The sequence below is a fragment of the Sardina pilchardus genome, chromosome 20 (assembly GCF_963854185.1).
Source record: "Sardina pilchardus chromosome 20, fSarPil1.1, whole genome shotgun sequence".
Classification (NCBI taxonomy): Eukaryota; Metazoa; Chordata; class Actinopteri; order Clupeiformes; family Clupeidae; genus Sardina; species Sardina pilchardus.
Genome location: NC_085013.1, coordinates 25891908 through 25905033, shown reverse-complemented (window position 1 = coordinate 25905033; position 13126 = coordinate 25891908). Strand labels below are relative to the sequence as shown.

The following is a 13126-nucleotide window of genomic DNA, read 5'->3' as shown; positions in this document are numbered from 1 at the left end:
CTGCCTGCCCAACCAGCGGCGCTCGGGGAGCAGTGAGGGGTTAGGTGCCTTGCTCAAGGGCACTTCAGCCGTGGTGGACTGGTCGGGGATCGAACCGGCAACCCTCCGGTTACAAGCCCGATGCGCTAACCAGTACACCACGGCTGCCCCAAACATCACAGCAATCTCCCGTGAGGACCACAGAGATACACACACATCTGAACATGTGAGGACCACAGAGATACACAGACATCTGAACATGTCCTACTGTAAGTGTGGGAGGCTTTTCACTACCAGTTACAGGAAGGCTTATTGGTCAATTTGGAGCTGAAAGTCAGTGGTGTGTCTATGTGTATAGATAATAACCAACCGTAGCATGTGTGTGTGTGTGTGTGTCTGTGTACACTGTAGGTATATGTATTATCTATGTGTGTGTGTGTGTGTGTGTTTGTTTGTATGTGTGTGTGTGTGTGTGTGTGTGTGTGTGTGTGTCAAGATGCCAACATGTCACTCTCTACTGCCTCCCTCCTTTCTGACCTTTTCCTCATCTGGGTGACAAGATGCCCTTTCTGTGACCCCCCCCACCCACTTCACTCACACGCACACACACACACACATACACACACACACACACTTCTCCATCTGGAGTGCTGACGCTGAGACGTTCCTGACACACACACACACACACACGTGCCGTCGCTGCACCCTCCTGCAGGATTGTGAATTCCACCCCTGTGTGTGTGTGTGTGTGTGTGTGTGTGTGTGTGTGTGTGTCGCAGCAGTGGCTGCAGTCCCCGCGTATTGCTTGGCAGATCTATCATCCTGATTGATCACGCTGTAATTGGCTATTATTGAGGCTAATTTAACCATCCACGCCAGCGCATCCATCTGCCCGCCCTGTTACTTCTGACAATCGACAAATTACTTACCTATGCAAATGGCGACCTGCGGCGACCTTTTACGCTATTGGCGTGTAATTATACAAATCCCCCCCGTGATAAATAAGATTAGCTCACCTTCCGCCTGCTTCCTGCACCCACTGATGAAGGTGAAATCTAATTCCCATGTAGATTTTGGAGAGAAAGAAAGAAAGAAGAGAGACTATAAGAGATAGAATGTGTGAGAGTGAGAGAGAGAGAGAAAGAGAGAGAGAGGAAAGAAAGCAAGAGAGAAATAGAGAGGAAGAGAGAGAGAGAGAGTAAGAGGTTGTGAGAGAGAGAAAGGAAAGAAAGCCAGAGAGAAATAGAGAGGGAGAGAGAGAGAGAGAGAGAGAGAGAGAGAGAGAGAGACGAAGTTGTGTTTTTGTTTTTTGTGAGCACCTGCACTTGAGCACCTGCGGATGTTTCCGGAGTTTTTGTCTTGGACTGTCTAGTGTGGGTAGTGAGCCCTTGGCAGCAGTGAAGCAGTGCGGCTCAGCTCGGCTCGGTGCAGTGTGTGTGTGTGTGTGTGTGTGTGTGTGTGTGTGGCGCTGTGATGGACTCCTGCGGGGGAGGTCAAAAGTTTCCGTTTGTGAGTTTCCTGTTCCCTGTTCCCTGGAAGGCGCCTGTCGGGGGTGGGGGGGGGGGGCCCAGAGGGGGCCTTGTGGGTTTAAGGTGACCCCCCCCCCCCCCCGTCCCCGTCCCCCGTCACCGCCAGAAAGCGGCCCCCTGTCTCCACACTGTCTGCCGACTCCACTCCCGCCCGCTCACAGCCCCGGTGTCAGTGACACAGCACAGCCCACACAGGCAGGTGTAGAGGAGGATCAGAGAGAGAGAGGGAGAGAAGGAGGGAAGAGAAGAAGAAAAGACAGCAGGGAAGAGAGAGAAAGAGAGAGAGAGAAGACAGGGGAGATCAGAGAGAGGGAGGGAAGGAGGGAAAAGAAGAGGGGAAGACAGGGAGGAGGAGAAAGAGAGCGAGTGAGAGAAGAAGAAAAGAGGAAGAAGAGAGGAGACGTCTCAATGCAGTATACTCACCTGTGGCATCCAGTGGCATGCTGTCACTTGAGCCTTACATCCTAAAGATGTAACACACACACACACACACACACACACACACACACACACACACACACACATACACATACTGTACACCTGCCCTCTTTGTCTCTCTCACACACACACAAACTCACCTGACCTCCTACACACACATTGATACACACACACACACACACACACACACACACACAATCATGCACACCTTGGAAGACTCATTCTCATTCAGAGGATCCAGCCTGCCTCCCCACACTGTCAGACTCCAGTGTGTCCAGACATGTCGAACTCACACACCCCTATAAACTTCCTTACCGAACTCACACACCCCTACACACTCCCTTACCGAACTCACATACCAGTGAGCCCTGACATGGAGTATTTACAGTATGGAACAATAATGATAATAACAATAATGAGTGTGTGTGTGTGTGTGTGTGTGTGTGTGTGTGTGTGTGTGTGTGTGTGTGTGTGTGTGTGTGTGTGTGTGTGTGTGTGTGTGTGTGTGTGTGTGTGTGTGTGTGTGTGTGTGTGTGTGTGAGTGTGTGTATGACTCTCCGTCTGATTGCAGGATTATTTTTTTCCCCCCCTGTGTGTCGCAGCAGTGGCTGCAGTCTCAGCGTATTGCCTCATAGATTTATCACCCTGATTGTTTGTTTGTTTGTGTGTGTGTGTGTGTGTGTGTGTGTGTGTGTGTGTGTGTGTGTTATATAATTCCTATATGTGTGTGTGTGTCTCTCTCTCTCTCTCTCTCTCTCTCTCTCTCTCCAGGTGTGGTCGGTGAACTCTGCGGGGCGTGCGGGGAGCCCCTGGACGAGGGGTCGCACGGGTCCTGCGCCCCCAGAGGGCGTCGGGGTGCCCACCTTCCTGCGCGTGCACGCCACCTCCGCCGTGGTGGACATCAGCCCCCCCGCCAAGCCCAACGGCGTCGTCAGCCTCTACAGAGTGCTCGCACACACCAAGGACACAGACCTGCTGGTACACACACACACACACACACACACACACACACACATATACATACACATAGGCATGCATGTACACACTCACACACACAAAACATACATAACACACACACACACCAAGGACACAGACCTGCTGGTACACACACACACATCAGCATGCATGGACACACATACACACGCACACATACACACATAGGCATGCATGTACACTCACACACACAAAACATACATAACAACCCCCCCCCCCCACACACACACACACACACCAAGGACACAGACCTGCTGGTACACACAACACACAGGCATGCATGTACACACTTACACACACAAAACATACACAAACCCACACACCCACACACACAACACATAGGCATGCATGTACACACTCACACACACAAAACATACGCACACACATACAGTACATACATACATACATACATACTGTACATATACACAGACAAACTTACACACACATATACATGGACACACAGGTATGTGCATACACACACAGATGAACAAACAAGATTACTGGATCATAGTGCAATAAGGTCAGGATTTTCAGAATTAGCAGGCTTTCATTTGTAGTTATTTAAGATAAAATATATGTTGGACTGTGATAGGTTCACCTCAGTGTCCTTTCAGTATGGTCAGTATAGGTAAGATACTGGTAATTAAAACAGCTCAAATGTTTCTTGGCATCTCACGCAATTCGATATACTACTTAATTGATTTTTTCACACCCTCTTAAAAAAAAGAGCCAAACTCAGTGGTATTTTCTCTCCACATTCGTTCCTTAATTCTGCTCTACTATAGCCATAACTCACGACACACACACACACACACACACACGCACACACACACACACACACACACACGCACACACACACACACACACACACTTCCACACACACACCCCTAATTAGGCTTTAATCACCCCCTCAGGCGGTGTCAGAGCCCTCTCCATCTCCTCGGTCTCCCCCAGAGAAGTTGCCTAGTTTAGCAGATAGCTCTTTGGAGGCGTTATGTGCAGCTGTTAGTCAGCCATCCATCCCCTAATGAACCACGTACCTGACTGAGGGAGAGGACCTAGACACATAGACACAGACACACACACACACACACACACACACACACACACACACACACACACACACACTTACGCACACACAAACACACACACACATACACACACACACTCACACACTCACACACTCACACTTATACATACACACACACACGCACGCACACATGCGCACACACACTCACGCACACTCTCACGCACACACACACACATGCATATATGCAACACACTCCTGAATGCATGCATGTGTGGACACAAACCTACACAGGCACCAGTCTACACCATTAGAGATGTTGGACGTTGGCTCACACCAGCTCAAATACATGCACGCACCCGCATGTTGAGAAAAAGCCGACCCTATTCATCATGTGGTGTACTTTTGGTGCACTGTATCTCTCCTTTCACACACACACACACACACACACACACACACACACACACACACACACACACACACACACACACACACACACATATACTTTCACTCTGTTTGTCTCTCTCCATCACTCATTTGGTCTCTTGTTGGATCTGTTTCAATGTCTCCCCCCTCATTCTCCCTCTTTCCCTCTCTCCCTCTCTCGCTCTTTCTCTCTTTCTGTCTCCCTCTCTCTGTCTCTCCCTCTCTGTCTTTATATCTCTTGTTGGATATGTTTCAATGTCTCTCTCTCCCCTCGTTCTCCCTCATTCTCCATCTTCCCCTCTCTCCCTCTCTTCCCCTCTCTCCCTCTCTTTCCCTCTCTCTCTCTTTCTCTCTCTTTGTCTCCCTCTCTCTCTCCCTCACCCTCCCTCTCTCTCTCCCCCCCTCGTCATTCTCCATCTTTCCCTCTCTCTCTCTCTCTTACTCTCTCTTTGTCTCCCTCTCTCTCTCTCTCTCCCCCCCCCCAGCTCTCTGAGGGGACGTCTCGTCAGCAGACACTGCACGGGCTGCGCCCCTTCACGCTGTACTCTGTGGGGGTGGAGGCGTGCACCTGTTTCCGGTGCTGCAGCAGGGGCCCCCAGACGGAGCTGCGCACCCAGGCCTCCGCCCCCGCCCAGCAGGCCCCCCCGCGCCCCGTCGCCCTCACCTCCCGCTCCGCCCTCCTCGAGTGGGACGAGCCCCTGCACCCCAACGGCATCATTGAGAGGTACGCCACCTACAGTACAGCACGACCTGAGGGTTGCTAATGAGGCCGCACCACTTTTGGGCCTGGTGGAGCCAGTTCCATTGACTATAGTGGATGCTGATTGTTGGGGCATAGAGTGTGGTAGTCACGTGGAAGCTTGTAGCTCTAGAATCTTTGATTTGTAGATTAAATGTTTTTTTTCGCTGGTAACACAGGCATAGCAACAGTGATATTTTTAGCGATGTAACAGATCTAAAGTCCTTATTGGGCGGCATCATTTTTGTATGAGTCCTGATTGATTGATGATTGATATGAGTACTCTAATTATTATAACATCTCTCTCTCCCTCTCTCTCTCTTCCTCTCTCTTCCTCTCTCTCCCTCTCTCTCTCTATATACATCTTTCTCTACCTGTCTCACCCACTTTCTTTCTCTCTCTCTTTATACCTTTCCCTACCTGTCTCTCCCCCTTTCTCTCTCTCTCTCTCTCTCTCTCTCTCTTTATACCTTTCCCTCCCTCCCTCTCTCTCCCTCCCTCTCTCTCCCTCCCTCCCTCTCTCTCTCTCTCTCTCTCTCTCTCTCTCTCTCTCTCTCTCTCTCCCTCTCCCTCTCTCTCTCTCTGTCCCCTCTTGACCTCTGACCCCTCACCCCACGTGACGTACTGTAGCTGTGAGCTGCACCTGCGTACGTCGTGTCCCCAGCCGCTGCAGCCGGTGGCCCAGGTGTGTGCGCAGGGTCCCGTGGAGACGCGCTTCTTCGGCAGGGGCCGCAGCTTCAACGTCACGGGCCTGCTGCCCTACGCCACCTACGACCTGCGCGTCGTCTCCTTCAACAACATGGGCAGCGCCAGCTCCAGCTGGGTCACCGTCACCACGCTCAAGGAGGGTGAGCTGACCAATCCGATGACCGATGACTTTTATACGATCAGAAGCCACACTAGGCCCAACAACACATCCATCCTAACTGCTGTCATTAATGTAGAGTATTATCCAATATGACCAATAACCAGTGACTTCTTATAAGCCCTTTTCACACTGAAAGACGCAAAATTCATGTAAAAGAGGAGGCATCTTTTTGCCGCATCGTCTGTCTTAAAACGAGAGTCAGAAGCCACACTAGGTCCAACAACACATCCATCCTAACTGCTATCATTAATGTGTGTAGAGTATTATCCAATATGACCAATGACTTTACAGTATATAGAGTCCGAAGCCACACTACTGTAATTTTCCCAACTATTAGCCATGGTTTATTATACATTGATTTTGCAACATTTCTTCAGCTGTGAGGTTAATACACAGGGGGAGTTAATATGCCATTAATATGGTTTTGTTTTTTATCTTAATAAAGCATAAACTCTGTCATGCGGCTAATACACAGGAAATTGCTGTAGGCCCAACAACACAGCCATTTTAACTGCTATCATTAATGTAGTGTTATCCAATATGATTTTACGCAGATGTTTTTTATGTTGGAAAAGATGATGACCTATGAACCCTTAAACTTAATGTGGAATCAATTTAATATTACATCTTTGTGTGTGTGTGTGTGTGTGTGTGTGTGTGTGTGTGTGTGTGTGTGTGTGTGTGTGTGTGTGTGTGTGTATTCAGCTCCCCAGTATAAACAGGCCTTCCAGATCCACAGTAACCTGACTGCAGTGTTTCTGGATTGGACCGGTTCTTTTGCCCTCAACGGCCCTCTGAGGGACTACAGGCTGACCGAGAGTGGACATCTCCTCTACAGCGGCTTCCACAGTGCCCTACATATACCACGCACATCAGACAAGAGTACGCCAAGCACACACACACACACACACACACACACACACACACACACACGTACACACACTCTCTCATACACACACACACACCACAGACCTCTGAGGGACTACATGCTGACCGAGAGTGGACATCTCCTTTACAGCCGCTTCCACAGTGCCCTACATATTACACGCACATCAGACAAGTACGCCAAGCGCACACACACACACATATGCATGCACACACACACACACACACACATACACAGAGACCTCTAAGGGACTACATTCTGACCGAGAGTCAGAAGCAAGCAAGAAGCATTCACAAGCATGTGCAAGAAGCATTCAACACTGTGGCAATCAAGGGGTCTCTTAATATTTTATGTGTTTTTTTTCCCTGTCGTCTTCTTTCTTTCTCCCACCTCTCTCTCTCTCTCTCTTCCTCTCTCTCTGTTTCTCTCTCTCTCTCTCTCCCTCTCTCTCTGTTTCTCTCTGTTTCTCTCTCTCTCTCTCTCTCTCTCTCTCTCTCTCTCTGCAGCCTTTGCATTTCAGGTCACCTGCACCACAGACAGTGGGAGTGTCACTTCCCCCATCATCAGATACAACTCACTCACTGGTGTCGGTCAGTCTACTAACACACACATCACAACACCACCATTACCACTCACACACACACACACACACACACACAGACAGACAGACACACACACACACACACACACACACACACACACACACACAAACACACACACACACACACAGATCAGATACAACTCACTCACTGGTGTCGGTCAGTCTACTAACACACACATTACAACACCACCATCACCACTCACACACACAGATCAGATATAACTCAGCTACTGGTGTCGGTCAGGCTTCTCCAACATTAAAAAGTTAATTAAACTGCATCCATTGTTAATATTAGACACAGACTGCTGAGTACAAATTTCAAATGAATTCAAATGATAACGCTTCAGTAAGACAATAATACAAATGTTTATTCTACGGATGAGATAAGATTTGAGACTGACCCCATACAAGTACCGTAATTTCCCGACTGTTAGCTTAATATGGTGTTAATAGGGTTTTGTTTCTTTTAACTTGCATAAAACACTATCCTGCGGCTTATACATGTACACAATGCGGGAAATTACTGTAGAAAAATTACTATTACTATTACTATTCTATCTATGAGTGTGTAAGTGTGTGTGTGTGTACTGTAGGTCCCGTGCAGCCCACAGACGGAGGTAAGACGGGGCTGACGGGGGTGCTGTACCCCTTCCACACGGAGCTGTGGTTCATCGTGCTCATGAGCTTCCTGGGGCTGTTCCTGCTGGCGCTGCTCACGGGCCTGGTGCTCAGGAAGGCCTTCAGCCGCTCGCCCTGCGCCCGAGAGCGCCCCCCGCTGGTGCCTCTGCAGAAGAGGAGCCCCAGCTACCCCGCCAGCGACTCCTACCTGGTGAGACACACACACACACACACACACACACACACACACACACACACACATACACACACACACACACAGGCGCGCACACACACACTCGCTTGCACGCACGCACACACACACGCTCAAACACACACACACACACACTGGCAGGAGGATGGGACTCGCTTTTTATGTTTAGCACACAGATGCAGAGAGTTTTGCAGAATAAACATTTTGTTTAAATAATGTATATTTAAAAAGTATGACATCTGATATCATAATAATATGGATTTGTAGTGGGACTATGTTGTGTATGAATATATATTCATATATTTAAGTAGTATGTATCAGCATTATACATATGTCAAGTTACTGTATTTTATCAAATCTGTCATGACACAGATTTCACCTCAGTGAACAATAACTCTGGCACTTTGTGCATTTTTCCACAAGGGGGCAGTAATAGTCCTCATATTATTCTCCATGGCAGGCGCCACCCTGTGGCTTCTTGTAGTAATTGCAACAGTGGAAGCATGTACTTATCCCATGCTGTTGCCGTAGTTCCCTTAAGCATATTGGACACTATAATTTTTTCTGTTCTGGTTTTCAATCATTTCCATTCTTTCATGGCTGTTGTGTGAAACTATTGAACACTTCACTGGTTTATTCTGTCCACTCCATCTCCATCCTCTAATGGCCACCTGAGTGTATCGCACAGGTGTGTGCACCTTTGGCTCTCTTCACCTTTGATTCCTCTCTTCCTCTTCCTCTCTTCCTCTTCCTCTCTGCGCTGTTGCCTGGCTGTCTCTCCTGCTGCTGTGCTGTTGCTGCTGCTGCTGCTGTTCCTATCAGAAGCCCTGTCCTAAACATGCCTCTAGCCGCAAGCCCACTATCAGTAAGCACAAGGTAAGAAACTCACTGATCTTTATCGCACACTTCCTCTCTCTCTCTCTCCCTCCCTCCCTCCTTCTCTCCTTCTCTCCTTCTCTCTCTGCCTCCCTCTCCCTCCAGTTTGACTCAATCCCTGAGGCCATGGAGTCCAGCAGCACTGTCACGCTAAAGGGCTTTATCATGCACACGGAGGTAGAGTACAGGCCACGGATGGGTGCCTGCTGAGGAGGCTCTTCAGAGGGGCAGGGTGTGTGTGTGTGTGTGTGTGTGTGTGTGTGTGTGTGTGTGTGTGTGTGTGTGTGTGTGTGTGTGTGTGTGTGTGTGTGTGTGTGTGTGTGTGTGTGTGTGTGTGTGTGTGTGTGTGTGTGTGTGTGTGTGTGTGTGTGTTGTGTGCGCGCCTTCTCTTACCCATATATGCCGTCCTAGGGTGTGACTATGCACTGTGTGTGTGTGTGGTGGGGGTGGGGGGGGGGGGGGGTGTGCGTGTGTGTGGGTGCACTTTGACACATGCATGATATCACAGGGTGTCACAGAGTATGCACCCTCATGCATGCTGACAGAGTGTGCACTTTTAAGCATGCATCCTAAGTAGCACAGACTCCAGTCCAAGTGTGTGGATTTGCATGTGCGCGCATGTTTGTGTGCATTTCAACCAGTGCATGCTAAGGCAGACAGCCATAGTTTCATTTCGAGGAACACTTGAGCACTTTGAATTGTGCTTGTTTAGCCAAAGCATGCTATTACACAGTGTTTTCATATGCCGGGTTAGCATCTTGGTCATATTAATAGTATATTAATAGTATTTAATAGTCCAGGCACAGCACAGTGAGTGTGTTTGTTAAGTTCAATGTGAGCATGCTCCGCTTTTAAGTATGCATGGATCGTTCTAGATAGATTTCATTTGGTTCACCTGTTACCTGTTGCCTTAACAATGTTTGAATCCGGTTCAACTTTCTACTCTTTGTCTGTGGATTTAGATCCCTGGTCATTGCCACTCTTGAGTGGACCTGGGCCTGATGTGGCCCTGATGTGGCCCTGATGTGGCTCTGATCTGGCCCTGATCTGGCCCTGATGTGGCCCTGATGTGGCTCTGATCTGGCCCCGGTCTGCTCCAGAGTTAGCTGCACTAGGGTGTGGTGTAGTACAACCCCTGGCAAAAAATATGGAATCACCAGTCTTGGAGGATGTTAATCAACCTGCAAAACTGATCTGGCAACTGGAATCAGAGAAAGTTGGAGCCAGATTGATGAAGAGTACTGATTGTCACTCATTAAGTCCATGCCTCAGAGACTGTAAGCTGTTATAAAAGCCAGAGGTGGTGCAACAAAGTACTAGTGGTGCGTTGAAGTGTTCTTTTGTCAATTTGTTTTTCATGATTCCATATTTTTTTCCTTGGAATTGAGTGATTCCATATTTTTTTTCCCTCTGGCTGGTCTAAAACAAGCAACTGTTACTGATTAATTATTTTTTTTCTTGATTTCCTTTAATGTTTCCTAAAGCCAGAAAGTTGCCATTTCAAATGAACTTAGTTTTGTGTCATGTCTGTGATCTGGCTTTTTTCAAAAAAATTAAACAACTGGACATCCTCCAAGACTGGTGATTCCATATTTTTTGCCAGGGGTTGTAGTCATGGTGACGGCAGCTGATGTGCCCTTGACTGTGTGCTTCTACAGGGCTTTGTGGACACCAAGATAGGCGGCAGCACGTCCCGCTCTGGTCGCCATGGTTACCCGAGCACCATGTCGGTGATGCGCGTTCCGGCCCAGAGCCAGCTGAGCCACGGCTACTCCCAGAATTCCCTGCACCGCAGCATCAGTCAGCTGATCGACCAGGCGGACAGGAAGTCCCTGATGGACGACGGCGTTTGGGACGCTGAGGTGCAGGGCACAGACAGTGGAATGGTGTGTGTGTGTGTGTGTGTGTGTGTGTGAGAGAGTGAATGAGTGAGTGTGTGTGTGTGTGTGTGTGTGTGTGTGTATGAGAGAGTGAGAGAGAGTAAAAGTTTGTATGTATGTGTGTGTGAATGTGTCGTTTTTGAACATTTTTAATGTTCTAATATATTGTCAAAGTCTTCAGTATGGCTCATCAGTAATTGTGTGGGTTCTAAAGTGTCCTCTGTGTTCTGTTTCCTTCTAGTTTATCGCAGATGAGGAGCTGGTGGAGACCATTAAAGAACTCAGCTCCGTGGGTTCCGTCAGGAAGGAACACACAACCTTTACAGACACACACCTGTGATGGACAACACACACACACACACACACACACACACACACACAGTTACATCCCATATACTGTACACACACACTCATATTCCACATGCTCGCTCATACATCCTTATTCACATACACACACACACGGTGTGAGTCTGGCTGCAGTAGTGTGTTGATTTGTGCAATAATATTTGTGCAGTCACTTGTACAGCATCCTCTGAAGCTTTGCAGATAGGGTAGAGCTATAGGGTTTAACAACACCACAGTACTCATTTAGACAGAAGGAAGCTCAAAAGTATGAAGTGTTTTTTTGTTGTTGTTGTTGTTCATGTAATGACAAGGGAAGCTGCAATGAAAATTGTCCCATGCCAGCCCCCGTAGCCTGCCTGCTGTTCTCCTGCCTGTAGTCTTGGACCTCAGTCGTTGCCTGAGGTCATGCAAACGTTGCCTTTCAATGCCAGCGTGTCACTGCCGGGGCCTTCTTGCGTGACCTCTCAGAGATAGATACCAAGAGAGGGCCTACCTGAGATAGGAGCTAAGAGAAGGTCTCTCTGAGATACAGTAGATACTAAAGGAAGGCCTTTCTGAGAGAGGAACTGAGTGAGGATCTCTCAGAAATAGCGGCTAACTGTCTTGATAGCAGCAAATTAATGTAGTATAAAAGTTAGCGGACAATGCGACTGGGCAGGGAAAGAGAATGAGAGTTTGGCTGTGAAGTTAATCACTTTCAACACACTAATATATAATGGATTGAGGGTTCAACAGTTGTGGTGATTTGTTTTCGGTGCAGGAATCACTTTAACTCATCCATTTGAGAAGCCCACAGCTACAAGTTTACCTCCTCCCTTCTAGACTCATGGTCTTTCTTATTATCGTTTAATCACTGAAGTAAAAAAATGAAATAAAACTGAAATCATACACGTGCATGCAAAACAGTGATCATCACACACTCTCGAGCAGCGACTACCTCTAGGTGAGCAAGTCCCGTCAGTCAGCGAAGCCCCTTCATTTGGCAGCTTTAGCGTTAGCATAATGGGGCCTCAGTGTCAGGTCACTGGAGGACTACAGCTTTCTAGTGTCCCAGTATGTTTCTGCTGAGTCTATCCAGCTCTGAGTCCCTGTGCCCATCACTGTCTAACTGCTCATTAGAGTGCATATGTGGAAGTCAAGTCACGTCATGTCATTTTATTTATATAGCACATTTAAAAACAACAGCAGTCGACCCAAAGTGCTAAGAAATAAAGGGTCTGAGGAAGGTCCATATTACCTGAGATCATTAAACCAAATACATTCGGTTATAATAATAGTTATTAAATATGTACATATGGACTGAAAGCCACTCTGTATGAAGTTTGGCCTCACTTTGTTGTATGGGTCACTACACAACCTAACCCTGGAGGAACCCTACAGACCTGTTAGATGATCCACCAACATGAGCAGGTGACATCCGGCTCACCTGTAACTAAACACCTTTCTTATTACCGGTACACACACAGAGGCTTGCAGGTCACCTTTAAATAATAAATGTGTGTTAAATAATGAGTGTGTCTCGCATGAATGTCATGCGAACATACTTACATACAGTACATGTCCTAGTCCCCTACCCTGCCTACAGGGGGCGCTCTAGTTCTTAGTCCTGCTATATAGACCGGCTCCTGCGTATATTAAGCCTGTTGCTTCTTCAGCCTTGAAAGTGTTGGTTAGTAGACTCAGAGGAAAGTGTTTATTTGTCGTAACTGT

At 48.0% G+C, this 13126-nt stretch overlaps 1 protein-coding gene across 1 annotated transcript in view; it reads left to right on the top strand.

Moving 5' to 3' along the window:
* ush2a (Usher syndrome 2A (autosomal recessive, mild)) overlaps nucleotides 1-11440 on the top strand; it is a 303780-nt gene extending 292340 nt beyond the window's left edge. The window contains exons 70-79 of the mRNA XM_062522184.1: nucleotides 2718-2924; nucleotides 4878-5116; nucleotides 5762-5979; nucleotides 6705-6881; nucleotides 7392-7469; nucleotides 8080-8315; nucleotides 9138-9191; nucleotides 9297-9368; nucleotides 10850-11077; nucleotides 11313-11440. Of these exons, the coding sequence (XP_062378168.1) occupies nucleotides 2718-2924; nucleotides 4878-5116; nucleotides 5762-5979; nucleotides 6705-6881; nucleotides 7392-7469; nucleotides 8080-8315; nucleotides 9138-9191; nucleotides 9297-9368; nucleotides 10850-11077; nucleotides 11313-11411 (1608 nt within the window). The 3' untranslated portion in view covers nucleotides 11412-11440. The remainder of the gene's footprint in view (nucleotides 1-2717; nucleotides 2925-4877; nucleotides 5117-5761; nucleotides 5980-6704; nucleotides 6882-7391; nucleotides 7470-8079; nucleotides 8316-9137; nucleotides 9192-9296; nucleotides 9369-10849; nucleotides 11078-11312) is intronic.
* Nucleotides 11441-13126: the final 1686 nt, after the last annotated feature.